Source organism: Colobus angolensis, unplaced genomic scaffold (assembly GCF_000951035.1).
Source record: "Colobus angolensis palliatus isolate OR3802 unplaced genomic scaffold, Cang.pa_1.0 Scaffold399, whole genome shotgun sequence".
Taxonomy (NCBI): domain Eukaryota; kingdom Metazoa; phylum Chordata; class Mammalia; order Primates; family Cercopithecidae; genus Colobus; species Colobus angolensis.
The window spans coordinates 1,093,647-1,117,820 of NW_012117365.1; the positions used below are offsets into that span (position 1 = coordinate 1,093,647).

Below are 24,174 nucleotides of genomic sequence, written 5' to 3' on the forward strand. Positions count from 1 at the left end.
GTTCACTGTGGCTTAGAGGCATCATTCCCCAAAGGAGCTCATATCTCTTTGAACAACTCAAGAGGCACAGCTTTCACGGACCCCAAAAGCCACATACGCAACTGAGTCATTACACATAGGAAGCCCAACATTATGGCTTTTTAACAAATGTTTATAGTTCACACAGAAAACTTCAAGTGCAGATAATTTACAATTAGGAATCATGTTTACCATAAGTAGTGCTGCACTGAAACAGCTGACATACTTTTATCTGGTTTCCAGACAAAACTAGAAAGGTAACCAGATGTCAAGTTCTGCAGGAAGGGAGAGGATCATTCACACTGCCATAACCTCTGGGGTCAAAACTAAATGTTGTTTAAGAAAAAAAAAAAAAAAACCCTCAACTTTGGAAATTGTTTCAAAAGCCAAGCCTTCTAATAGTGACCCAGAATCATTAGCAGCACTCGCACTGGCCTCAGACTCAGCGCACACATGCTGCAGTGTTGGAGAGACCGCTCCATGAACCCCAGCAGTCCAGTAGCCCACCAGGTGGAACGGCACAGGTGACAGATGTCTCGTGGCACCAGCTTCATGTGCTCACCCTCAGTGCTCGGACAGGGAGATGATACTGACTTTGTGCTGAGCTCAGGAGGGAAACACCAAACACCGGGGGAGGTAACAGAGCTCTAGGCCCCACCTAAGGCCGAATCCACGGGAGGGCAGGGCATTTTTCTGGAACACTCTGCCCTCCCCAGCCATGGCTTCTCCCTGCCTCCTGGCCGTGGACTGCATTGTCCAGACACTCTTTGTGAGGGTCTTGTGGGACTCCCTCAGATCGATCCCTGAGGTGTAGCACTGGTGGGCCAAATGGACACACTGTTCCTGCCCTCACACTGGTGCTATACTCCCTTGTTGGGAAGAGCTTGAAGGTGAATCCCTCCTTCTTCACCACCAAAACGAAAAGTGTGGGAAACCTTGAGAAAAGGGTCCTGACACTTCTTCCCTCAGCAGCCCTCAGCTTTTTGCAGCCTCTTTACCTAAGTACCCTGAGTCACTGGACATGGTCTTGCCACCACATTCCATCAGGGCAGCGCCACAGCTTCCAGCCTCCAGCCCAGGGGCAGTCACAGCTGAGCCTCAGAACTGTGGCTCTGTGCAGTGCCAAAGCGACCGCAGGTGCCCACAGAGGCTGGCAGCCCACAGTACCCAGGGCACAGACACTAGGATGGAGCCACTCAAGTCAGAGATACTCTGCAGTAGCTGGAGCTGGGCCCTGTCAGAAGCCAGGTGGAGATCCTCAGGCTGAAGGCAGCACGCCAGGGGAGGGCTTGAGACCAAGGGAGGCTGGAGTGATGTGGGTCCCAGGACCTGGAAAGCTGTGTCTGTAACTCCCCTCCCCAGAGTTCACTCTTCTTGATCATCCTTGTTCTCTCCTGCACCTGGCTGGGCTTATTCCTCTTCCCTATCCCTCTGCCCCTTGACTAACCTTCCTGGGCAAACAGCACAGACTGTGACGTGGGAGCTGTGAAGAGGGGATGGCATCCCTGCTGTGGGCTCAGGTATTGTGGCCATGTGGGCCACCCAGTGGACACTGTCCAGATAACACGAAAAGAGGCTGTCCACAGTGGCTCAGCTCTCTGACCCGCATCTTTGGGCCCCACCTCACATTCATAAAGAGGCTTAAATTCTAGGGTTTTTTTCCTTCAGTTCAAGATGAGGTTTGTCAGTGAGGTCACAGACGTCCAGCAAGAGGGTTAGCGGGGCTGCTTATCCCCCAGCTCGGAACCCACCACCCCGAGCTGCCTGCAGAGGACCTATACTTTCTAATACTATGACCCAATACTAGAGAGCCAGAGACACCGTAAATAACCGTTATCTTATATTTATGTATTTAAAAGATGGTTCATAAATGTATTTAGTGCTTACCATGAAAGACAATTTTTACCCCCATCTCCAAAATGAAGTAGAACTGATATTCAGCTCACAGAAGGCTGTTAAAGGCGCCAGAGAAATACGTGATGCAGTGGCTTAAAGAGACTGCCAGGAAGAGTGGGGAAAGCTTCTGCACTGAAGTCAATTTGGGAAATGTCATACAGATCAGCCACCCAATAGCAAGGCCTCTAGGTAAGTAGGGAGAACGCCTCCGGTCCTGTTCAGGTGTTTCTCTGTCAAGGTGCTTCTCCTGGCCAGCTGTGTCTGCACAGTTCAACACGACTTGGGTTAGCCATCTCAAAACAGCTACAGCCTCAGTTGCTGTGAGGGCACCTCATGGATGACAGAGGCAAGAAAGGCTTGAGGGAGAGGGGGTGAGGCAGGGGGAGCTTGGAGCCTTCATTCTCTAACCCTGAGAGCTGTGGACACAGAGCCAAGTCCAACCTGGCTGCTGCCCGGGCAGGCAAGGAGAAAGCACCAAACGCACTCCCCCCAGAGCCTCGCACTGCCACCAGTTGAGGCCTGTGCCCTTCTCTTCCCTGCACACCATAGCCTCTCTCTTCTTGAGTGCCCTACCCAAACTACTACCCAAACTACTGCCCAGGAATCAAACATTTGGTAACATCTTCAGAAAGGCTGCTTACAAGGAAGGCAACTTCTCTACGCTGTCAAACAGCTTCCTTAGTTGAAGCATCTAACTCTGGCCCTGTCCTCACTGCCCCCAGTCGGGGCTTCCAGAAGCAGTGTGGGCAAGTGCTGCTGGCCTTCTGCAGAATGATGAGCACTGGTCAGTCCTGTGCTGATAAAGGCTGTGTGTCCCCCATGTCTTGGTTTCTCAAACAGCAGGTAACAACCTCATCTTTCCACAGAGATAGCTGTGCCTGACCTATTTTTCAGGACTCTTCTGGACAGCAGCCTCTGTCTCCAGCACAGAGAAGGGCCTGGCCTCAGGGGGAGCCCTGGAGCCCACCATGTGCCTCCTGCTCCATCTTGGGAGCAGCAGGGCCCTGTCAGCACTCAGTAGAGCCTGGGATTGGTGACTGAAGAGGGAGGTGGAGGCTTTAGGCAGCAGCGCTGAAAGAGGTGGCAACAGGTGACCTGCATGGGAACTGGGGCCTGCAGAGACATCACAGAGTCGGGGAAGTGTCTTCAGCTCTCAAATTCTGGACGCTGTCAGGGGAAGGGAGTCCCACAGCCAAACTGCATGGTGGGTGGGCCGCTGGGTCTGCTTCCACTGTGTGGTGGGGCCCGCAGGGAGCTGAGTTTTCCTGTTGGATTTCCCACACCCGGCCTGCCTGTGGCTGGCCAAGAAGGCATTGTTGAGCCTCATGAGATCACAAAGGTAGCTGTGCAGGCCCCGCCCAGAACCCTGGTTCTGGCTGTCCCTGTGCCAACCCTCCAAGTGCCCTGAGAGCTACCGGCCGGGGTCGGGGGGCTATGGGACCTCAGGGCAGGCACCTCCCATGCTCCCACAGGAGCCACCAGGACATGAAGGTCATAGGCCTCTCCTCTCCTCCTCTTCCTGTTTGACCTGAATGCCGCCAGGCCGACAGCCTCAAGGATTCCATCTGAGAAGATGCAGGCTGGGTGTGTGGGGAGCAGTAGAGGGGCTGGTGTGTGCACATATGTGCACAGCTCAGGACAGAGGCTCCCTGGACTTGGGGTGGGGAGCGCCAGGGCCCCAACTCTAACCCTCGTTCTGTTCCTCTTGACCTCAACTCTCTGGACCAAAAATGGAGGACTCATTCTAGACTAGGAGTTCTTACGGTCTAGGAGCCCCCTTAAGTTAAATGTTTATATGTAAAGGCCATTTTTCTGAGAGGCCATAGCTTTCATCAGTGTGCCAAAAAGCATGAGATCATCTGCTGTAAAAGCCTTTGCCCCAGTGCTGCCTAGTTTCAGAGCCCCCGATGGCCTCACATTGGGTTTTGGAGCAGGCCGAGAAGCTGCAATGGGGCCACCAGCCAGTCCTTAGAGTCCTGGGTTAAGGCCTCTTCTCCAGGAGGCCCTTTTTAAAGGGTTTATCTGTTGCCTGGAGGCAGGAGTGACCTTCCAGTAGGCCGGAAACCCTGAGGGTACCTAGGAGGCCCCTAGCCGGTGGGTTGGGGAAGGAAGACAGGACCCCTGGGGCCACTGAAATCCTGGAGCTCTCAGAGACCTGAGTTCCGGTCCCTTCTGCCACTCTTTGGGCAGATCCCCTGTCTTCCCACAGGCCCTGTGTCTTGCTCAGTCCACCTGACTCTGCTTTCCCATCCTAGGCCTCAGGTGGGTGGCAGGCCCTTTCCTGCTTGCCCTCTGCCCTCCCTCTCTCTGGCCCTGCCCAGCCTCTGCCAATCTGTGTGCCTCCCAGGAGCCGGGACACTCCCTGAGTCCTCTGGGAGCCCTTAAGCCACACTGAAAACACAGACCCCAGGAGCAGCAGCCAGCAGTGAGGAATCCTGGAACCCCTTCCCAGGGAGAGCCTTCCCATGACCCCCATGAAGAGATCGGTGCAAACACAGGTGTCAGAGCCCTTCACGGAGTGCTGGGGTGAGGAGTCCCTGCCGGAGCTCCCCGCAGAGCAGTCCCTGACCGAGTACTCTGACCTCGAGGAGGCTCCGTCGGCGCACACTCTCTATGTGGGCCATCTGAACCCCCAGTTCTCAGTGCCGGTGCTCGCCTGCCTGCTGCGAGACACCCTGGAGCGGCTGGAGATGCCAGTGGCGCGGGAGCACATCGAGGTGGTGAGGCGGCCGCGGAAGGCCTATGCACTGGTGCAGGTGACTGTCCGCAGGGACACCCTGGCCTCCCTCCCCTGGCGCCTGCAGACGGCCCTGGAGGAGCACCTAATCCTCAAGGAGCTGGCAGCCCGTGGGAAGGAGCTGCTATTGAGTGAGGCCCAAGGGCCCTTCAGCCACAGAGAGGTAAGTGGGACTTTTCCCAAGCAAGCTCCAAAGCCTCACCCCAAGGGAGAGACTCTGGGTGGGAGTGGCCTGCAGAGTGGGGACGGAGGGGTGTCTCTGGGGAAGCAGGGACAAATCTGCAAACTTGGGGGCTGCTACTCAAATGACCATGGCTTGCCGCTGGTACTGCCAGCTTTCTCTGGGAAAGACACTGAGTGTGCCTCAAGCCCGATGCTTGTGTGAAGAAAGGCCACGAGGGGGCTTCCTCCTTGGGTCCTTTTACATTCCAGCCTCTGGGCCTGGGAGACCCTAGAAGACACAGGGGCCCTGATTTTCCCCTTGGCCCAACTCATTTGTTCAATGAACAATCATGAACACCCCCTCTGTGCCAGGAGTTAAGGCAGGGATGAGAGGCCCTGCCAGGCCCCCAAGGAGCCCTGCATCTGTGGCCAGGGCCGGACAGCCACCCACAGAGCTGCAAGGTGGCTGCGCTCAGAGCTGTGAGAGGACACAGGAAGGTTCGCCCTGCTCTCTGGGGACAGATTCACAGGGGAAGTGAAATCCAGGCTGGGACTTAGGGCGTTGGACAGGCACTTGTGGGGGAGGACATTCCAGGCCAGGGACACAGAATATGCAGAGGAACCTGGGGGCTTAGAGGGACTGTGGTGTCTGCAGAAGGGCAAACCATTTGGTGGCCCTGGAGCTCCCACTAAAGGCTGCAGGGGGTGCTAAGGAAGGAAGCTGGGCCAGAAGGTAGGGTAGGGGCCAGGTCACCACGGCTATCATCCAAGGCAAGGCTGAACCGCTGGCTTTATTGGGTGGGACATGGGACATTAAGGTAGGTCACTCCATGAGACAGGTGATTTTGGTTTCTTTTTCTTTTGGTGTGAAAATGATGGTGTTTAAACTGTTGCAGAACTAAAAGGCTCTGTGTACATTTCAACTCAATTTCACATTTGTATGAGGTTTATCCTGTTTCCAAGACTGATCAATTCCACTTCTCTGGGGAGCTGCAGGGCTGGTAGGGAGGTGCCCTGGTCTCCTCACCCCAACCCCCGCTCATGAAAGGATTGTGAGGAGTAACAATCTGCCTTGAAGTTAATGTCACTAAGGAGGGTTGACAGGAAAGGGTGAGCCTGGAAGCAGGGAGGTCAGAGAGGGGCTGGCTGGGGAGGCCCAGACTAGGAAGTGGCCCCGAGGAGGCTCACACCGAGCCCTCGAGCAGAGCCCAAACCACGAAAGATGATTCAGGAGGTGCAGAAGGAAGTGGAGATTAGGGCGGACTTGTCAATAGCCCAGAAAGTAGTGGGCAAAGGTTTGAAATCAGTAAGTGTGTGGGCACCTGGGAGTCCCTCTCCATTCAGGGTCCTGCAGCTCTGTCACAGGGTGCTGAGATACCTGCTGGAATGATCTGGCTTTGGGCCTCAGGGGCCTGTCTGCAACCCAAGTAAGAAAAAATGGGCCCACATGTGTCCCAGCACCCAGCCCTGGGAAGCAGAAATCTCTTCTTCCCCACCAGGCATCCCACAGCTCACCTGGGAAGGGCCCAGATCGGCAGGGAAAGGAGCACCGACAGGAACCCTCAATCCAGCAGGGTTTCCTGCCTCAGCTGCAGGAGGGTGGGCAGAACCAGGCCCCTCAGCCTGGTGAGGGGCATCAGGATGCCCATGAGAGTCAGGCCGCAGCAGGGGCCGGACGGGGGGTTCTTGCAGTCCTTCTCAAGGTCAGGGCTCCCATTTTCTGGCTTGACCCTTACACTCATACATTCATTCTTGACTCCCACCCTAGGAGGAGGAGGAGGAGGACAGTGGCCTGAGCCCCAGCCCAGGCTCTGGTGTCCCGCTGCCCGCCTGGCCTACACACACACTGCCTGATAGGCCCCAGGCCTGGAAGCTGCAGAGCTGCCAGGGCCGGCCCAGTGGTGTGTGCTCTGACAGTGCCATTGTGCACCAGGAGATTGTGGGCAAGGACCAGCTCTTCCAGGGTGCCTTCCTAGGCAGCGAGACCCGCAACATGGAGTTCAAGCGGGGCAGCGGCGAGTACCTGAGCCTGGCCTTCAAGCACCACGTGCGGCGCTATGTGTGCGCCTTCCTCAACAGCGAGGGCGGCAGCCTGCTCGTGGGAGTGGAGGACAGCGGCCTGGTGCGGGGCATCCACTGCAGCCACCGTGATGAGGACCGCGCACGCCTGCTGGTGGACTCTATCCTGCAGGGCTTCAAGCCTCAGGTCTTTCCTGATGCCTACACTCTGACCTTCGTCCCTGTGATCAGCACCTCGGAGACCAGCGTCCCCCTCAAGGTGAGCCTGCAGGACAGGAGGGCCTCCAGGCCTGTCATCTGTCATCACTCAATAAGACGATGGCCTGTGCTCCTGCCAGGCAGTGCTGGGGCAGGGACGGGGCTGGGGCCATAGGAGAAGGGGCTGGTGATGGCCCCTGTGCCAGCCCTGCCGGCCTGCCTAAGGAATCAGTGAGCAATGCTGAGCGGCCTGGCAGGATGGGGGCTGCCGACCGTGAGGGGCGGCGCCTCCAGAGCTGCTGTTGCCCCTCCCAAGGTGATCCGCCTGACCGTGCACACCCCCAAGGCCCAGAGCCAGCCGCAACTCTACCAGACAGACCAGGGGGAGGTGTTTCTGCGGCGCGACGGGAGCATCCAGGGCCCGTTGTCCGCCAGCGCCATCCAGGAGTGGTGCAGGCAGGTACGGAAGCTGAGGCCAGTGGGTGGGGTGGGGCAAAGCTGACCCCAGGCCCCTTCAGTCACACAGAGCAGCCCAGGGCAAGCCACCATGGTTCCCTGGGCCCTGCATCACCCTGTTTAACCCAAGGGGTTGGATTAAAATCACACCACATCCCGTATTCCACGGGTAGGCAGCTGGTAGGAAGAGGCCCAGGCCCTCTCCTTTTAAAAATCTATGCAGTGGCTGGGCTCAGTGGCTCACGCCTGTAATCCCAGCACTTTGGGAGGACGAGGCGAACAGATCACAAGGTCAGGAGTTCGAGACCAGCCTGGCCAATATGATGAAACCTCGTCTGTACTAAAAATATAAAACTTAGCCAGCCATGGTGGTGGGCACCTGTAGTCCTAAATATTCGGGAGGCTGAGTCTGGAGAATCGATCAAATCCCGGGGGCAGAGATTGCAGTGACCCGAGATTGCACCACTGCACTCCGGCACTCCAGCATGGGTGACAGAGCGAGACACCTCAAAAAAAAATCTATGCAGTATCCCCTTTTCAGAGGTGCCTGAAACCCCTCACCCTCTACTTGGGCAGTTAACGCACTCGATCGTGAGTGGCTGAGGGAGCAGGGAGATTAGAATGTTGAGCCATCACCAGAAAACCCCAAGGACTATACACTGCATTTTAGGGGAGGCCCTAAAGGGGCGGAGGGGGTAGGACACAGTCCCAAGGAAGAGCTTTTTCAAGAGGGAAACGGAGAATGGAGGACAAGAGGGCCAACAGTGAGGAGGGACATGGCCTGCCCAGCATGCAGGAGGCTCCCTTCCAGGGTTGGCAGCCGGCAGCTTCCAACCTTCCTGGTTGAAGGTGGCAGCAGGCCAAGGGGCCTGACTTTCCCCCTAGCTGAGAAAGCTCCCAGGCTCCCGGGCTTTCCCTTCCTCCCTCAGTTTGGCCTCAGGGGGAGGGGAGGATGGACAGGCCCGAGACCAGGTGGGCTTGGCCACATGCTTTTCCCATGTCCCCTCAGAGGTGGCTGGTGGAGCTGGGCAAGCTGGAGGAGAGGGTGAAGGTGCTGACGATGGAGAAGGAGCAGCTCCAGCAGCAGCTGCAGCAGCACGGGCCTGTGTCCTGCACCTGCTGTGTCCTGTGAGGGCCCTGGAGAGCAGGCAGGATGGCGCGGCGCTCTCCACCTGAGACCCAGGAATTTCCTGTTTGAGCCTAAGGCCGACCCAGTAAAGCCCATGCAGGCTGCTGAGAGGCGGACAGGGGCTCCTTCAACATGACACATGAGCCCATGTGGCTTCAACCCTGACAGCCCCCAGTCTGTGTAGCCTAGAAATTGCTCTCAGCCCTGTCCCCAAACGACCTTTCTTTTAGAAAGAATATGGATTGTCCCTCTCCCTAAAACGCTCATTTGGCCCAGGCTGAGGCCTGTGACTCCAGCTGGCTGGACAGTGCCAGAAGGGAATCTGTCGTTCCAGGAAAGCCCCTCACAGATGGTGAGGCATATTTGGTGACTGTGGTTATAGGGCAAGAGGCTACCCTGCAGCCCCTACCCCTGACTTGCTGGAACTTGTGATTGTCAAAGCTCCGTTAATAAATTACATGCACCTGGGACAAGAATGGTTCTTTCTAGGACACTGGGTCAGCCGGTCAGATGCTGCAGGGTCATGAGTCCCAGGCCCAGCCCACCTCTGTCCAGGAGGCAGAGGACAGACCTGCAAAGGCAGGGAACCCAGCCTCTCACACTCTAGTCCAGCTGTGTCTTAAAGACCAGGGACCGTGGGGCAAAGTGCTATGCCTCTGTGCTTGTTTCTTCATCTATAAGACAGTGACAATGTCCGGGGGCAGGGGCATTTTGCCACCATCAGGCCAGTGCCCTGTGTCTATGCCAGCTGTGGCACAGAGCAGCACCTCACACTAAGGGTTTCAGTTCCTTTCCAAGACCCCTCTGGTCCAGTAAGACCATTAGCTTAAAACAAACAAAACCAGACACCTCCTGCAGCTTCCTGCCTCTGGTTTCTCCTGCTGTCTCCACCAGCCGAGCCAGAGGCTGTAAAGCCAGTTTCATCACACTCATGCTGCGCCTGTGCCCACAGCCCTCCAAAATCTCCACTTCAAGAGCAAAGCCCAAACGAGGGCCTGCATGATTCTCCACGACCTAGCCCACCCCACCTCAATGTCTTCCACCCCTTGTGCAAGCCACTTCAGCCACGCCCACCAACTTGTTTCATTTGCACTCCTGCCTCGGGGCCTCTGCGCTAGCCTATTTCCTTTGTCTCCACCTTCAAGTCCATGCTTAATTTCCCACCCATCCTATTTTAAAGACACCACCTCCCAGCACTGCCACTCCCCTGCTCACTTCCACCCTTGGTCTCCATCTATGAACTGCCACACTCTGTAGCTTATATTTGGTGTTTCCCCCACTAAATACTTGCTCTGGGGGACAGGGGTTTGGGTAGGGCTGGCATGTGGTAGACACCTAATAAATACCTGCTGGTGAGACAATTAAGGATACTCCTAAATTTGGGGTCTGAGCCACCAGAAAATCACCAAACCGTGTTGAACAGGGCATTTCACAGGACCGGTGTTCCGTAGAACACACATCAGTTATCCCCTAAAACTTGAGACCCCTGGCCATATCCACAGAACAGATACAGATGAGAACTTTGGAACCCCCAGCCCCTCTGCTCAGCAGCCAGGTGACATCTCCTGGGCCATCACAACTGCTCTGAGACCTGGTTTTCCCACTTAGCAAAGAGCACACAACCCCTGCCTCGGCTGCCATTCATGCTGGTTCTAGGGACCAGTGTGATCACGGACACCTGTACTGTGGCAGGTTACCAGACTCCTGCTGCTCACCCCCCGAGCTGCCCCAAGGTCACCAAGGCTGCTTGAAAACTATACAAATGTGTTACTCAAGAAGGTGGAGGACTGGCGTTTCTGAGCACCTTCCACAGTCCCGGTACCACTGCTAAACACCAGTCCAGGGACCACAATCCTTGGAAATGTTTTTGGGGGGAAAACAGCAGATTTCTACAAAGGAAGGGTGAAGTCAGGCTTCAGCCCAGCTGCTCCGAACTGCTAAGAACCTGCCCAGACCCCCTGGACTGAAGGAAGTTACTGAAGGGAAGTTACGCATAGCTGTGCCTATTGTTAGGTCACATTAAGAAAGGAATGAGGAATGTGACCAGCTTTCCTCCTCCGGGGACGGGTCAGTAAATACTGGGCATAGGTTGCCCTCCTGTAAATCCAGCTTCAGCCCTATCCTGTCTGCCACAGCCAGGCTGGCAGGGCTGCTTGGGCTTTGCAAGCCCTGGAGAGTCATTTGGGATCCCTTTTCTCAGAAACCTTGTATCTGTGGCCAGCACTTGACAACTGATCAAAGTGATCTTAAACGTAGGGGCAGGAACATAATTACTGGGAGGCTTTTTCATGCCACCCACATACCCAACCACTGTGGGGAGCCATGACCTCACCAATCGGCATGTTAGACCCTCAGTTTGGGGAATGTTTTTTTTAAAAAAAGGGCCGGGCGCGGTGGCTCACACCTGTAATCCCAGCACTTTGGGAGGCCGAGACTGAGCAGATCACGACAGAAGTTCGAGACCAGCCTGGCCAACATAGTGAAACCCCATCTCTACTAAAAATACAAAAAAATTAGACGGGCGTGGTGGCAGGCAAGTGTAATCCCAGTTACTTGGGAGGCTGAGGCAAGTAGAATCACTTGAACCTGGGAGGTGGACATTGCAGTGAGCCGAGATCACGCCACTGAACTCCAGCCCAGGCAACAGTGCGAGACTCCATCTCAAAAAAAAAAAAAAAAAAAGGCTAGTGACCAGGTGCAGTGGCTCATGCCTGTAATCCCTGCACTGTGGGAGGATCGCCCTGAGGCCAGGAGTTCAAGACCAGCCTGGCCAACACAGCGAGACCTTGTCTCTCTCTCTATATAAAAAATTTTATTAGCTGGGCATGGTGACGTGAACCTGTAGTCCCAGCTACTTGGGAGGCTGAGGCGGGAGGATCTTAAGAGCCCAGGAGGTCTGCAGCAAGCCGTGTTTGTGCCACTGCACTCCAGCCTGGGCAACAGATTGGACCCTGACTCAAAAACAAGTAAAATTTAAAATGAAGACTATCTCCTGGTACCACCAGGTGGGAGAAGAGGTTAGAGTTATGCTCGATCAGCCTCATTCAAAGTACCATAACAAGCAGTTCTGCTGGTGGAGACAGTCTGGCCCGCGGCTCACTGGCTGTGTATATGGGGTACCCACGTCCAGTGCCTGGCAGAGGAGACGACCACCTTCCTAAACCATGCTTATCCCTCCTCTTTCTCAGTCATGAAGCAGCATAAACAGCACCCATGCACCTTTTCATCTCGCTCTACATGCTGAGAACCCGTATTTGAAGCTTTATGAAAAATTCTGGTTCCTATTAAAAAGAAAGCCTCATTTCTTAGTTTTTAAACAAATTCTCAGGTCGTCTGCTGACTCAAGGCTGCTCACCTGCAGGAGCACCTGGCACTGACAATTCAGGTGACCGCACACAGGCACACCAGCACCGTGCTCAGACGCTTCCCATCTGGCCAATGACATAAACAGAATGAGAAGCAAAGCATGTCTCTTGTTCTGCATTATTTATTTATTTCTTAAGTTAAGAGTACACATTGAGTCCGGCCAGAATATAGTAGCACACAGCTGTGCCTATCGTTAGGTCACATTAAGAAAATAACTTCATATTGCCCTTTCAACTGCAGTAACACCATCCTGGAAGAAAAATGTACCCTCGAGTCAAAGCTGTCTATATATGAGAGGGTTTTAGAGGAAGTTTCCCCAAAAGACTCTGTTCTGTAAGTGACCCCTTGATGCAAGGAGTGTTTCCCAGCCCTAGCAACAGGAAGCGCAGCCACAGGCATGGGGATTTTAAAATCACGCTTCAGAGACAGACATCTTGGTGTTTCATGTGACACCAAACTGACCGTCCCTTTGGATGATGAGGACCAGCCACAGTTGGCACTGAGAATCCCCCCAACTCGGGCAGTACAGATATTTTGTCTCTGGTTTCATGGCTTAGTGGCAAGCAACACCCTGAGGTTCCCAGCACCAAGTTTCCAAATCCTAGCTAAAATCCTCTCTCCATGCTCAGTAAGTCCATGTGGCACACTTTATAACGGTCTAGGCATCCAGGGGAAAGCGACAGGCAACGCGCTAGCATCTGCAATGACGCGAGGTAGTTGAGAAACCAGGTGACCGATGGGGCACTCTGCAGCCCCACCCACCATCACTTCCCATCCCGATGTCTGCCGCAACTCAAGAACTGCAAGGAGAGTGTCACGCAACAGGCAGACACCACAGAAGAGCCAGTACACATGATGGGACATGCAAGTGACAAGTTTCCCAAATACCTTTCCGCATAATAAAATAATCTTAATAAAAACATAATTTAAAGAAAGTGTCCAAAGCCGAGTGTAAAGTCAAAGCTGTAAACTCTACCCAAGTCTGAAGGGTCTCCTGAAGAATCATCCCTGTTTAAAAGAAAAAAAAAAAAAAAGTGGGAATTATATGATGTACATTAAAGTAGAAAAGTTAGAATTTCTAGTCAGCTGCCATGGGAAACGAAGCCTGTTTTTCATGGCTGAGCAGTAGAAGGAGCCTAACAGGAATAATTAGACACTAAATTTATAATTCCTACAGAATCACATTTTCAAGACCTCACACATCAACTTCTACAACCACCCAATGCAAGCATTCTTTCTCCACAGCACCTCATCAGTGTCGCTAATGGGCAATCCTCCACTGGCGAGGCAGTCAGAATTCCATATAACTGACCAAATATCTGCCTCCTTTACTGGTAACAATTCTCGTTATACCAGCTCCCTAGACTGTGAAACAGCCTAGAGCAAACTCCCTGGTCAGGGGGTTCATGAGTCCATCTGTGTTCAACGCTTACCTAGCACACAGGCTCTCCTCCTGACACTAACTTCTCATGCTACCCACCACCTATTTAGGCTATCCCAGGACAGGGGTCAACCAACCAAGGCAGGAGAGAAACAGCTGTGATCAGCAGGTCAGACCGGCACGGACCCAGCACCAGAGACCCACTGGTGATGAACACACTGTGTGCAGGATTCAGGGAGGTCCCCCTGCCCAGGCCTTGGGGCAGGAGCAGTGGGGCCACACCCATACCCCTGGTTCTCCTTCCAGACCCCAGATTCCCGACTGACACTTCCTCATTTGATACCTCACCAGCAGAACGCATACTTCTGCCAACACGGCCCACACAGTTATCTTAAAGGACATTTACGTTTCGTGGCAGTGCCCACAGTTATTGCACTTTATGAACCTACAAGTCCTATCACTTAACAGACAAACATTTGACGTCTGTTTGGCAATTGTTCCAACTTTGAAGGAATTCCAGAATAAGCAGCAATCAACAAAAAACTGTTCTCTAAGCAGTGTCAGTTTTAAAGTACTTCCTGATGAAAACCTGAGGCTCTGCAGAAATGACAAGTGCCACACTGTCATATCTGTCTCTTCCTTCAAGATCTCCACATTTTTAGCTACGTCAAACAATAGGGCCTAAGAATTCAGACCCTCCCCACCCCCGGCCCCAGAACTGGTCAGACGGGCACCAGAATGTGGTAATCAGTATTGAGACAACTGCCCAGTGACCGTGCTCCCCAAGCTGTCATCCCCAGGGCAGGACTGGGAGGCGCACGCCAATGTGAAGGAAGGACTGCCCATTTGATACCCGCACTGACCGCACTCCTTCCTTTCTTTTCTCTCTCAACCTATGGATTATATTCAAGACCTCACCACTTTTATTCCTGACAGATATAAATTTTCAGCCCTAAACTTCCACGATATTCTCGCAATTGCAGTGTGCCATCACCATTTTTTTAAAAAAACTAAAACTTTAAAATACCACTTACACTACAAGATCAGTCATGATTTATTGATGGAAACTTCAGTTCGGTGATTTCAGAGTCAGGGGAGCTGCTTCCACTTCTGTCACTGTAGGTGTCCCTGTAGAATTCAGATGGTTTATGCATCATCTCCCACCAAAAACTCACTTTACGTCCCTGTTTTTATAGCCACAGTTCCTACAGGGACACTTGTCTGCACATGGCAGGAATCAGAAAGACTGTTTGCTACATAATATATTTAGTATGAAACTACAGAAGGATTTCCTTCTTCTACATACAAAAGATATACATTCAGTCACACACCCTACCACCAACTCTGAGTACTGGTTCTGGATAAAGGTGGCAATGGGACATAAACCTACCCGGGTTGTGGCTTACTTCCCGGGAAAAACTAGTTCCCCTTAACATGGGCCAGAGGGTCCTACGCCAAGTGTGATCTGGTCAGTACCACAAGAGCTCAGATGCTGCAGAAAGGGGACCTGGCCAACACGCCAGGGAAGCACTGTGAGAAAGCTCCGGGAAAGGAGAGGAAACTTTTGCCCCAGGCGCCTGTGGCTTTTTTTTTTTTATGACCGACTGTGACATTTTGCTGTAATGAATCAGCTACCACCTAAAGGACTAGAGAAGACGAATGGATTACTGAAGCAAAGAGTGCACCTACCTGGGTGAGAGCCTGCAGCCTTTCTGGAGGTAATGCGAGAGCCGCCCCACAGAGGCCAGGAGGAGGCCAAAGTATGGTGGGGAGGGCTTGATAGGTCTGGACAGGAACTCAGGGTGGTACTGAACACCAACAAAAAAGGGATGATCTGAAACAGACTCAAAAGAAACAGCTTCATTGTGAAGGTTATGCACAAAGTGCAAAAGAACAAAATCTGCTTAAATGTTTCATGTTTCCATAGGCCCTAAAATAATCTGAAAATGACTTTCTCATTTCAATATAGGTAAAGGTAACCTCAAAGCATGAGTGATCTGACACCCTTTCTCCAGCACTGCTTGTGCTGTCCCCTCCTGGCTGAAGGCCTCCTGTCCAGAGTCCCATCCCAGACCCTGGCTCCCGGGACTTCTGTAGACTGAGTCTTGCGGTTCAGGAGAGGGCTGAAGCGGCTTTAGTACCAACTCCAAGCATTTTGGAGAAGCTGCAGCCAGAAGTTAAATGGTTCCCTGAGTAAGGCCATGTACCAGAAAGAACTTTCCAGGGTCCAGACCCCATGTTTATCAAGACCCCTTCCCTCACGAGACAGTGCTGCTTCCTAATTCTGTTAGGTCAGGAGCAACAAGATAATATTTTTATATTTTCCCATATGCCAAGAAAACTTTACTAAGTTTTCCATTAAATAAAACTGCCCGAATAATCACCTTCTAACTCCACAATTTCCATTCTCTCTCCTTCGACATCTTGGCCAACAAACTTCAAGCCTTGTTCTTCCAAACACTTTTTCCAGACTGGATTCACCTGTTGAGGCATGAACAATAATTCTGCTGGTCTCTCAGCTCACAATCTTTCCAGAGTACCAGGAGCAAGCTGGAATCCTCACCTCAAATCGGTGGCGGTGCCTCTCTTCCAGGTAGTCTGCGTCTCCATAGAGTTTCCCTGGCAAAACAAACGGGCTGGATGTAGAGAACTTTATCTCACAGGATGCAGCATTCACAAAGACATCCTCCTTCCCGCTTTACTTTTCATCATCTACATAGCCAAGTCTTTTGAGGGCTATTTCTATGAATCTGCTAAGGTCACCTGCTCTTAACAGCACAGTTTACACTAATTCTTGGGCTTTTGACTCTTTCTGACAACACTAAAGAAAGCCATAACAGAAACAAGACTCTCACCACCATCTTCAAGCACGTGAGTGTAAAGCATGGGCACTTTGCTGCTAGAAAACTGCCTTGGAAAGCAAATCAGGATGCATGAAACAGCATTATTACAACAGAATCTACTTAGGCTGAATCATATGAAATTGCCATTTTTGTGTGACAAAAATTGCCAAACATCAGCAATTTATATGGCTGGTCTTAATAGGAAAGTAACCAATAAGGATGAATGTAACCTCACTGCCTCATTGTGTTGAGGCGCCCATGCCTAGGAGTCTGACTGCACTGCCAGTGGCGTTTCTAAGACCCACACTGCTTCTATGGCTATTACAGTGCATCCTAAAAGGGTATGAATAAGAGAGGAAAGAAAGAACTTCAAAAGCAAGAACGAAACAAAAAAAGCCAGCCTGCTCCTTGAAGCCACGGCACCACCCTAAGACAAGTCCTGGGGGCGCAGAGCCAAAGGCTGGGCCAGCGCGAGGCAGCTCTTACTCATGACTGAGTTCTTGGTCTGGAACAGGGTTCTCCTCTTGCCCAGCCTCATGGTTCCGCCCATCTGCCCTGGGTTGTGTTCTGGCATGTCTACGACCTGGAGATGTTCAGAAAACAGACACCAACTACAGAACTCTGCTTCCGCTAGAGAGAAACCTCCCTGGCTGAGTGGGTGGCAAAGGCTTATGAGTAGGCTCTAATTCTCCAGGCTTTCCTTATGAGACATTTTGTCACAGGAGAAAATGCCTCCCAGTTGGCATTTGTAACCTCGGTTGGGTGGAGGCTCTGTCCTTCAGCCTGTCCTCCTGATCTGCAGACAGGACCACAGCAGCCCCTCCTCGGGCTAGTCCCGCCCCAGCACTGCGGACAGTAAACATCACATCCTCAGAAAGACTGATACAGCAGCACAGACACAGACTGGATGTGTCCTAACACGTCTGTCATCGTCCCAGCTATCCCAATGACTGCTCAAAGGCAAGTCATGCAGAGTTAGCACCCTGCAGCTTAGCAAGCATCTGAGGACCGGGTGGGCCATACACTGATGGCCCAGTCCACCTCTCAGCCCAGCATTCCCAGGCACCTTCTGACCTCCAGGCTCTCTGTGCCCTGCTCTTCCCGACCCCAAAGCCCCATGCTGCAAAACATCTGCTGGTCCACTCCTGAGGCCTTAGTATCTGCAAAGTTCAATTTCAGGTCAACAAACACACAGTGATGCTATCTAAGTGCCGTGAGATCAAGAACCTTGTCCATCTCATTTAGCACGGTGTCCTCGGTGACAAGGGCAGTACCAGCACATAGTACGCATCCACATTTGTTGAATGCTGAAAAACGTAAATAAGTGCCCTTCCCTTTACATCCCTGTCACCCTGGTCTGGGAATTCAAAGGTGAATAAAGGCATCATCCCTTCTCCACGTGCGTTAACAGTACAGCAGGCTGAGAATGCCACACGCCTTCGGCATGAAATCTAACGCAAGGTACGCCAGCCTGGAAGAGCTTTGGATACGGTTAAGCCAACCAGTGCTCCATCCCAGCAGTTCTCCCAGGACTGTGGCTGGGAATCCCATGAATTAATATGTAATAGACATATGAAAGCAGTGAGAGCAGCGGTTAGCACACAGTAAGCACACATGCAGGCTCTTGTATTAGCATCTACACCGTGTTCTGGGAGTTGAGGGGAGTAGGGATGGAGAATAATTTTAATCAGGAATCCCCTCCAGTTTCCTGGGCTGGTATCTGTCTTAAAAACTTGCTGTGGTCAATTGGAAAGATTAGGGAGGAATTACATAATGAAAACGAAAACTTTTTCCTATCTCAGGGTTCTTTGGGAGGGACTCAAGCGGTCTCACTTCCTGTCTCTAATCATCAATCACGTTCATAAACGCCCCTTCCACACCCTTCTAAGCCCCGTGGAGGTTCAAACACTTGACTCACCACGGGATGACTGGTCGTAGGGTCAAACTCTGTAGAATTGGCATCTGAAATACCAAAATACTTATGAAAACAGTTACAAACAAAAGTGATTAATAGTTTCATTGCTAAGCTCTAAACACAACTTCCCTCCTCAGTTTAAGATCATTGATTATAATAAATACTGAAGATAGCATCCCCCTGGCCTCATCCCCGTACGAGATCTCACTGTTGTCCAGGCTGGAGGGCAGTGGTGCCATCAGAGCTCACTGCAGCCTTGAACTCCCAGGTTCATGCAATCCGCCGGCCTCAGCCTCCCAAGAAGGTCAAACTACAGGGGCACACTACCACATCCAGCTGATGTTTTTTCGTGTTTTGGAGAGACAAAGGCTATATTGCCCAGGCTAGTCTCAAACAGCTGGGCTCAAGCAATCCTCCTGTGTTGGCCTCCCAAAGTACTGGGATTACAGGTGCAAGCCACCAGACCAGCAATAAATAGCATTTTTAATACATAAAATACTCAACCCACACACAGCTGATTTTTTTTCCATTAAGTATAACTCTTTCTGGAAAGTCAATCAGTACAAAATGGGGAAATCAAAACTAATGGCATAACCTAGTAATTTTTAATTAGATACTGCATCTTTATACCAGTTTTTTTTTTTTTTTTTTGAGACAGAATTTCACGCTTGTTGCCCAGGCTGGAGTGCAATGGTATGATCTAAGTTTACCGAAACCTCTGCCTCCCGGGTTCAAGCAATTCTCCTGTCTCGGCCTCCCGAGTAGCTGGGATTACAGGCATGCACCACCATGCTCAGTTAATTTTGTATTTTTAGTAGAGACGGGGTTTCTCCGTGTTGGTCAGGCTGGTCTTGAACTCCCGACCTCAGGTGATCTGCCTGCCTCAGCTTCCCAAAATGCTGGGCTTACAGGCATGAGCCACCGCGCCCAGCCTGTGACAGTTCTTATATTGTTTGCTTGTGTTTTAAGACACAGTCTCGTTGTGTCACCCAGGATGGAGTGCAGTGGCACAATCTTGGCTCACTGCAACCTACACCTCCGGAATTCAAGTGATTCTCATGTCTTGGCCTCCCAAGTAGCTGGGACTACAGGTGCACACCACCACACCTGGTTAATTTTTGTATTTTTAGTAAAGATGGGGTTTCTCCATGTTGGCCAGGCTGGTCTCAAACTCCTGGCCTCAAGTGATCAACCCACCTCAGCCTCCCAAAGTGCTGGGATTACAGGATTATGCCCAGCCAAGTTTTTATATTGTCTTAATGTTTCAGACTCTGTCTCTCCAAGATGAACAAGTACTATTTCTTCTATACTTCTTTCATCTTCAGCAGCTAATACAATGCCCAACTCAACTGTTTCACTCAATAGCTCAGTCAGAAATTAACTGATTTCAACTCAACCTTTCTATCCTTCATTGAACTTACCATCTAACCAAAGTAAAACCACTAAAGACCAAAAAGCAAAGGACCAAGTTCCTTTTACTATGTGAATGCTGGGCACTGTTCTGGCCTGAACCAGGGTCCAGTCTCAACTGAAGTGTAAGCTCATCACCAAGGCACCTATCCATTTGGGAACCTAAGTGAGAGGCAGAGCTCTACTGCGGCTGTGAAGGATCCAGGGAGCCCAGAAAGGCAGCTCTGGGGTGGCGGGTGGTAAGACAGTGCCTCCCAGGACTCAGAAGCCAGCACTCAAGGGCATGCCGTCTACCAAACTGGGCCACACTCCCAGGTCACTGTGAAGCAGCCTCTCAGGGAAAGGGTGAATGAAACCCAGCCCTAAACCATATGCTGGCCACCAGAGTCACTTGTACTTTATAAAGTCAAACTGCTTTTACATTCCTTCAGGTTACTTTGTCTATTTTCCACAGAATTTACAAGGTCTTTCTGAAAATCTAGTATTTGTCGGGTGGGCTACAGAGAATAGATGGGCTGTGATGGACTAGTCCATGGGTGGCCCCAACGCAGCATGCTCAGTCTTCACACCCATGTGTATTCCCCTCCCCGCTGAGTCAGGGCTTGGCCACATGACTTGTTTTGGCCAACGTGGTATCAGCAGGCCTGATAAGTGCCTGCACAGTAGGCCTGCCATTTTGGAAGCCAGCTGCCCGCCCTGTGTGAGGAAGTTTGGGCTGGATTAATGAACGATGAGCCACTAGGTGGAGGGAGCATCCTGACGTCCCTGCTGGGCAGAGCTCACAGCTGAAAGGAAGGCAGGAGTGTGCGATCTCAGATACTACACCACGTGCAGCCAAAACCCATGCACTGAGCCAAACCATAGAATACTGAGTTGAGAAGTCACTGCTGTTGGGAGCCACTGAGTTTTAGGGAGGTCTGTCACGTAGTAATACACAGCTAGGCGAAGAGCTGATATTATCTGAGCATTTCCCTCTTTTCCAGGCACTGCTAGAGACTATTTACATACATTATCTCCCTTAATCATGTGATGTGCGTACCATTATTACTCCCATTTTACAGAAAAAACAGAGACCCATAAAAGCTAAGTAATTTGCTTAAAATCATCCATAAGTGATAAGGTTGGAATCTGAGCCCAGGTTCAATAGCTCCAGAGCCCAGGTTCTCATAATGACTGCCCAAGCCTCACTTACGACGACGACTTCTCACCAGGCACCAGCTTCAGGATGGTGGCCACGGTGATCAAAGTGACAGAATCTCAAGAATATGAACACAGGGGCAGAAGGCAAAGGAGGGAGTCTGGCTGTGCTCCCTCCTTCCTGCGTGGAGGAGCCATGCTGTTCCTCCAGAGGCAAAGCAGCTCCCTTACAGCACACCATGAGGAGCTGGGAACCCAGGCCTGCCCTTCTCCAAAGTTCCTGATCACCTAGGCAGCAACAGGCCTCATATCCTCCAGAAATACACAAGTGGGAATTGAATGAGTGTCTTAATGCACACTTACCTCGCCATCCCAGCACGTTTCTTGAGAATTCAACTACTGCCAACTGCATTCCTAGGCACACACCTTGCAGTCGGGGGGAAAACAAACAAAGCTCCATTGAAAAGGCAGCTCCTACTTTTCCCAGCAGTCTCTGCAATGGCCTTTGTGTCCTTTATTCGGAGAAGTATAATCGCAAACTCATAACTTCCTGCTATGAACAAGTACCCTCTGCTGTTACACTTTACTTGTATTAGATTTCAAAAACTGCATGTAAAGTAGATGAAAATTCTAGATTTGCAAAGTCATCTGATTTTAGAAGTAAGTGATATTCTATTCAGTACATTTTTTTTCCCAGACAGGGTCTTGCTGTTGCCCAGTCTGGAGTGCAGTGGAGCGATCTTGGCTCACTACAGTCTCGAATTTCTGGGATCCAGCAATCCTCCTGCCTCAGCCTCCACAAGTGTTGGGTTTACAGGTGTGAACCACCATGCCTAGCCTCAGTACTTTAAAATTCAAGTTTTCTTACCCTCTTTTTATTTACAGTTGTTCAAGTTGAAAATTACTAAAATATACAGCACCAGGAGGCATCCAAAATCATTTTGTCCAATTACAGTCAGCTGTTGTGCCAAGTGAGTGGATGTAAAACTCAACATCACGTGTGCTGCAAACAGCTGGGTTCATTAAATGGACAGGAATTCACAATTCATTCTCTCAAAATTCCACAACATCTACATGTAAGCTCATAAGCATAAATAAGCTTTCCATTTTAAAAGACTGAATGTGTCTCCAAAGAGAAACATGAAGGCTTTTTACTTGGGCTCCTATCCACAAAGACAGCACGTTTCAGTAATCCCCCCACTTTGTTCATCGGCTCCCATGCGGCACCATTCCCCACTCTTTCCTACTCTAAGTGAAGACTGCACTGCAGAGCTCCTTACCCAAAAAAGGCTTTTTCTGATTTCGAGCCCAGGCAATTGCTTGGATTTTTCCTTCAGTTCCTCGAACACCAAATCCTCCTGGAACCAGCACTCCACTGCACAAAAGAACAAACCACAAAGGCAACTCCCCTTTTCTACCAGTCCAGCTTGCAATAACCACCTAAGGGGCCATTACCAAGACACTGAAGCCATGAATTAACCCCATACATTGTGCTATTAGGACAATGAATTGTATGTAAATACTATGAACTTAGAAACTGCATACAAAACTATGGACTTTTCTTGTAACATAAGAACATGCTTATTGCAAGGGAAAAAGATAGTACACATAACTGCAATACTGCTCCTGCACTATCTTTGGTACTCAGTTGTCCACAATTATTTTTTCTTGAGATAGGGTCTCACACTGTCACCCAGGCTGGAGTGCAGTGGTGTGATCACAGCTCACTGCAGCTTCGATCTCCCAAGGAGCTGGGACCACAGGCATGTGCCAACACACCCAGCTGGTTTTGTTGTTTTTGTTGTAGAAACAGGGTCTCCCTATGTTGCCTGGGCTGGTCTTAAACTCTTGGGCTCAAGCAATCCTCCCGCCTCGGCCTCCCAAAGTTTTGGGATTACAGGCATAAGCCACTGTACCCAGCCCATAATTTTAAATACATATATTAATATAAACAATTTATTTCACCTCTTGGCTTAAAATGCTCCCCTAAGAAGGGGGCCTTTCTTCATCAGCTCCATGTGCCGTACTGACCAAGACTCAGAAGAAGGTGTACACCTCCGTAATATTCAACTGTTCTGGTGAACCAGCAACTCTTGCTAATGTTTTTACTATTATAAATAACAGCTGCCGAAACAATTTATGAGATTCTACTGATGGGTACTCATCAAATGTTCTGGATGAAAAATCGTTAAATAAGCCTCAGCAATAGATGCATATGGCAAACAATATCAAAATCAAAACAGCTTTTCAGATCCAATGATCACGACAAACTGTATTTTTAAAGGATTAAATCAGACAGCAGGTAGTCTTTCCAATAATTAAAAAATATTTTAACAAGTCATTACCTACCATTAGCACATGAAAACAGAGGACTTTTTCATTAAAACAAACTAAAAGAACCCCGGACACCCAAGGCAGTGAACTCTACTCACTGAGCACTACAGAGCTTCTGCCAAGCTTCGTGGTAGCGCACGGGGTCTTCTTGCGAGGTGATGGGCTCCAAGTCCATAGAATCTATGTACTGGACGGTATTCAGACAGGCGAGAAAAGCAGGCTCGTGACTCGAAGCTGTGCTTTCTTAATTTTTAAATAATATTATCATTTTATCAAAGTTCTGTCTTCCTTAATTCTGGCTTTAAAGTGATCACCTTAATACATTTAATAACTTGAAATTTTTTTAAATATGAGATTTTAAAATACAACAGTTTCCTTCAAAATCATTAAATTCCCAAATCTCTCTCTCCGCACTCTACTCTGTTCAGGATCTGGTCTCAGCTAAGCCTCTGCAGCAGACTCTAGAGGGCTTTCTGTTCAATGACACTCTCCTCAGCCTATCTTCTGCCCAGCTTTTGTGGGTTTTTTCTTTCTACCATATTGAAGCATAATTCACATACAATAAAATACAAGCATTTTAAGTGCATACTTTGAAGAGTTTTGTCAAACATACACATGAAGGTGTGACCACCACTGCAACCAAGACATAGAATGAGCCAGGCGTGGTGGCTCACACCTATAATCCCAGCACTTTGGAAGGCCGAGGCGGGTGGATCACTTGAGGTCAAGAGTTTGAGACTAGCCTGGCAAACATGGTGAAACCCCATCTCTACTAAAAATACAAAAAAAAAAAAAAATAGCTGGGTGTGGTGGCGCGCACCTGTAGTCCCAGCTACCCAGGAGGCTGAGGCAGGAGAATTGCTTGAACCCGGAAGGCAGAGGTTGCAGTGAACTGGGATCATGCCACTGCACTCCAGCCTGGGTGACAGAGTGAGACTCCGTCTCAAACAAAACAAAACAAAACAAAACGTAAGCTACCATCTTCCCAGAATGTCTCCCCTCTTACCTCCTACCCCAAACAACCTCAGATCTAATTTCTATCATCACAGATTCATTTTGCCTCTTACAGAACCTCATATAAATGGAGCCAAATAGTATATAACCTTTTGTGTCTGGCTTCTTTTGCTTAGTGTTTTTGAAGTTCATCCATGTTGCTGTGTTTATCATTAGTTT

At 50.6% G+C, this 24,174-nt stretch overlaps 2 protein-coding genes across 5 annotated transcripts in view; one reads left to right on the forward strand and one right to left on the reverse strand.

Moving 5' to 3' along the window:
* Positions 1-3,277: 3,277 nt before the first annotated feature.
* Positions 3,278-8,855, forward strand: SLFNL1 (schlafen-like 1). 3 transcript variants are annotated; one of them, XM_011955187.1, is made up of 7 exons: positions 3,304-3,498; positions 4,105-4,176; positions 4,262-4,814; positions 5,918-5,923; positions 6,582-7,091; positions 7,347-7,490; positions 8,496-8,855. In XM_011955187.1, exons 3-7 carry the CDS (start codon positions 4,380-4,382, stop codon positions 8,616-8,618), a joined length of 1,218 nt encoding a protein of 405 aa, XP_011810577.1. In that variant the 5' UTR covers positions 3,304-3,498; positions 4,105-4,176; positions 4,262-4,379; the 3' UTR covers positions 8,619-8,855. The 3 variants fall into 3 exon arrangements, with proteins under 3 accessions (XP_011810576.1, XP_011810578.1, XP_011810577.1); XM_011955186.1 differs by having other exon boundaries at positions 3,278-4,814; XM_011955188.1 differs by lacking the exon at positions 5,918-5,923 and having other exon boundaries at positions 3,278-4,814; positions 6,747-7,091.
* A 3,229-nt stretch (positions 8,856-12,084) lies between these two features.
* CTPS1 (CTP synthase 1) overlaps positions 12,085-24,174 on the reverse strand; it is a 32,965-nt gene continuing 20,875 nt past the window's right edge. The window contains exons 10-20 of one of the 2 annotated variants that reach the window (XM_011955189.1): positions 23,100-23,188; positions 21,948-22,042; positions 21,031-21,093; positions 18,124-18,167; positions 16,692-16,788; positions 15,926-15,981; positions 15,747-15,843; positions 15,052-15,196; positions 14,402-14,490; positions 13,409-13,414; positions 12,925-12,989 (exon numbers count right to left, since the gene is read on the reverse strand). In XM_011955189.1, the coding sequence (XP_011810579.1) occupies positions 14,406-14,490; positions 15,052-15,196; positions 15,747-15,843; positions 15,926-15,981; positions 16,692-16,788; positions 18,124-18,167; positions 21,031-21,093; positions 21,948-22,042; positions 23,100-23,188 (771 nt within the window). In that variant the 3' untranslated portion in view covers positions 12,925-12,989; positions 13,409-13,414; positions 14,402-14,405. Of the gene's footprint in view, positions 12,990-13,408; positions 13,415-14,396; positions 14,491-15,051; positions 15,197-15,746; positions 15,844-15,925; positions 15,982-16,691; positions 16,789-18,123; positions 18,168-21,030; positions 21,094-21,947; positions 22,043-23,099; positions 23,189-24,174 lie in introns of both variants that reach the window. The other variant, XM_011955190.1, reaches the window with a different exon arrangement.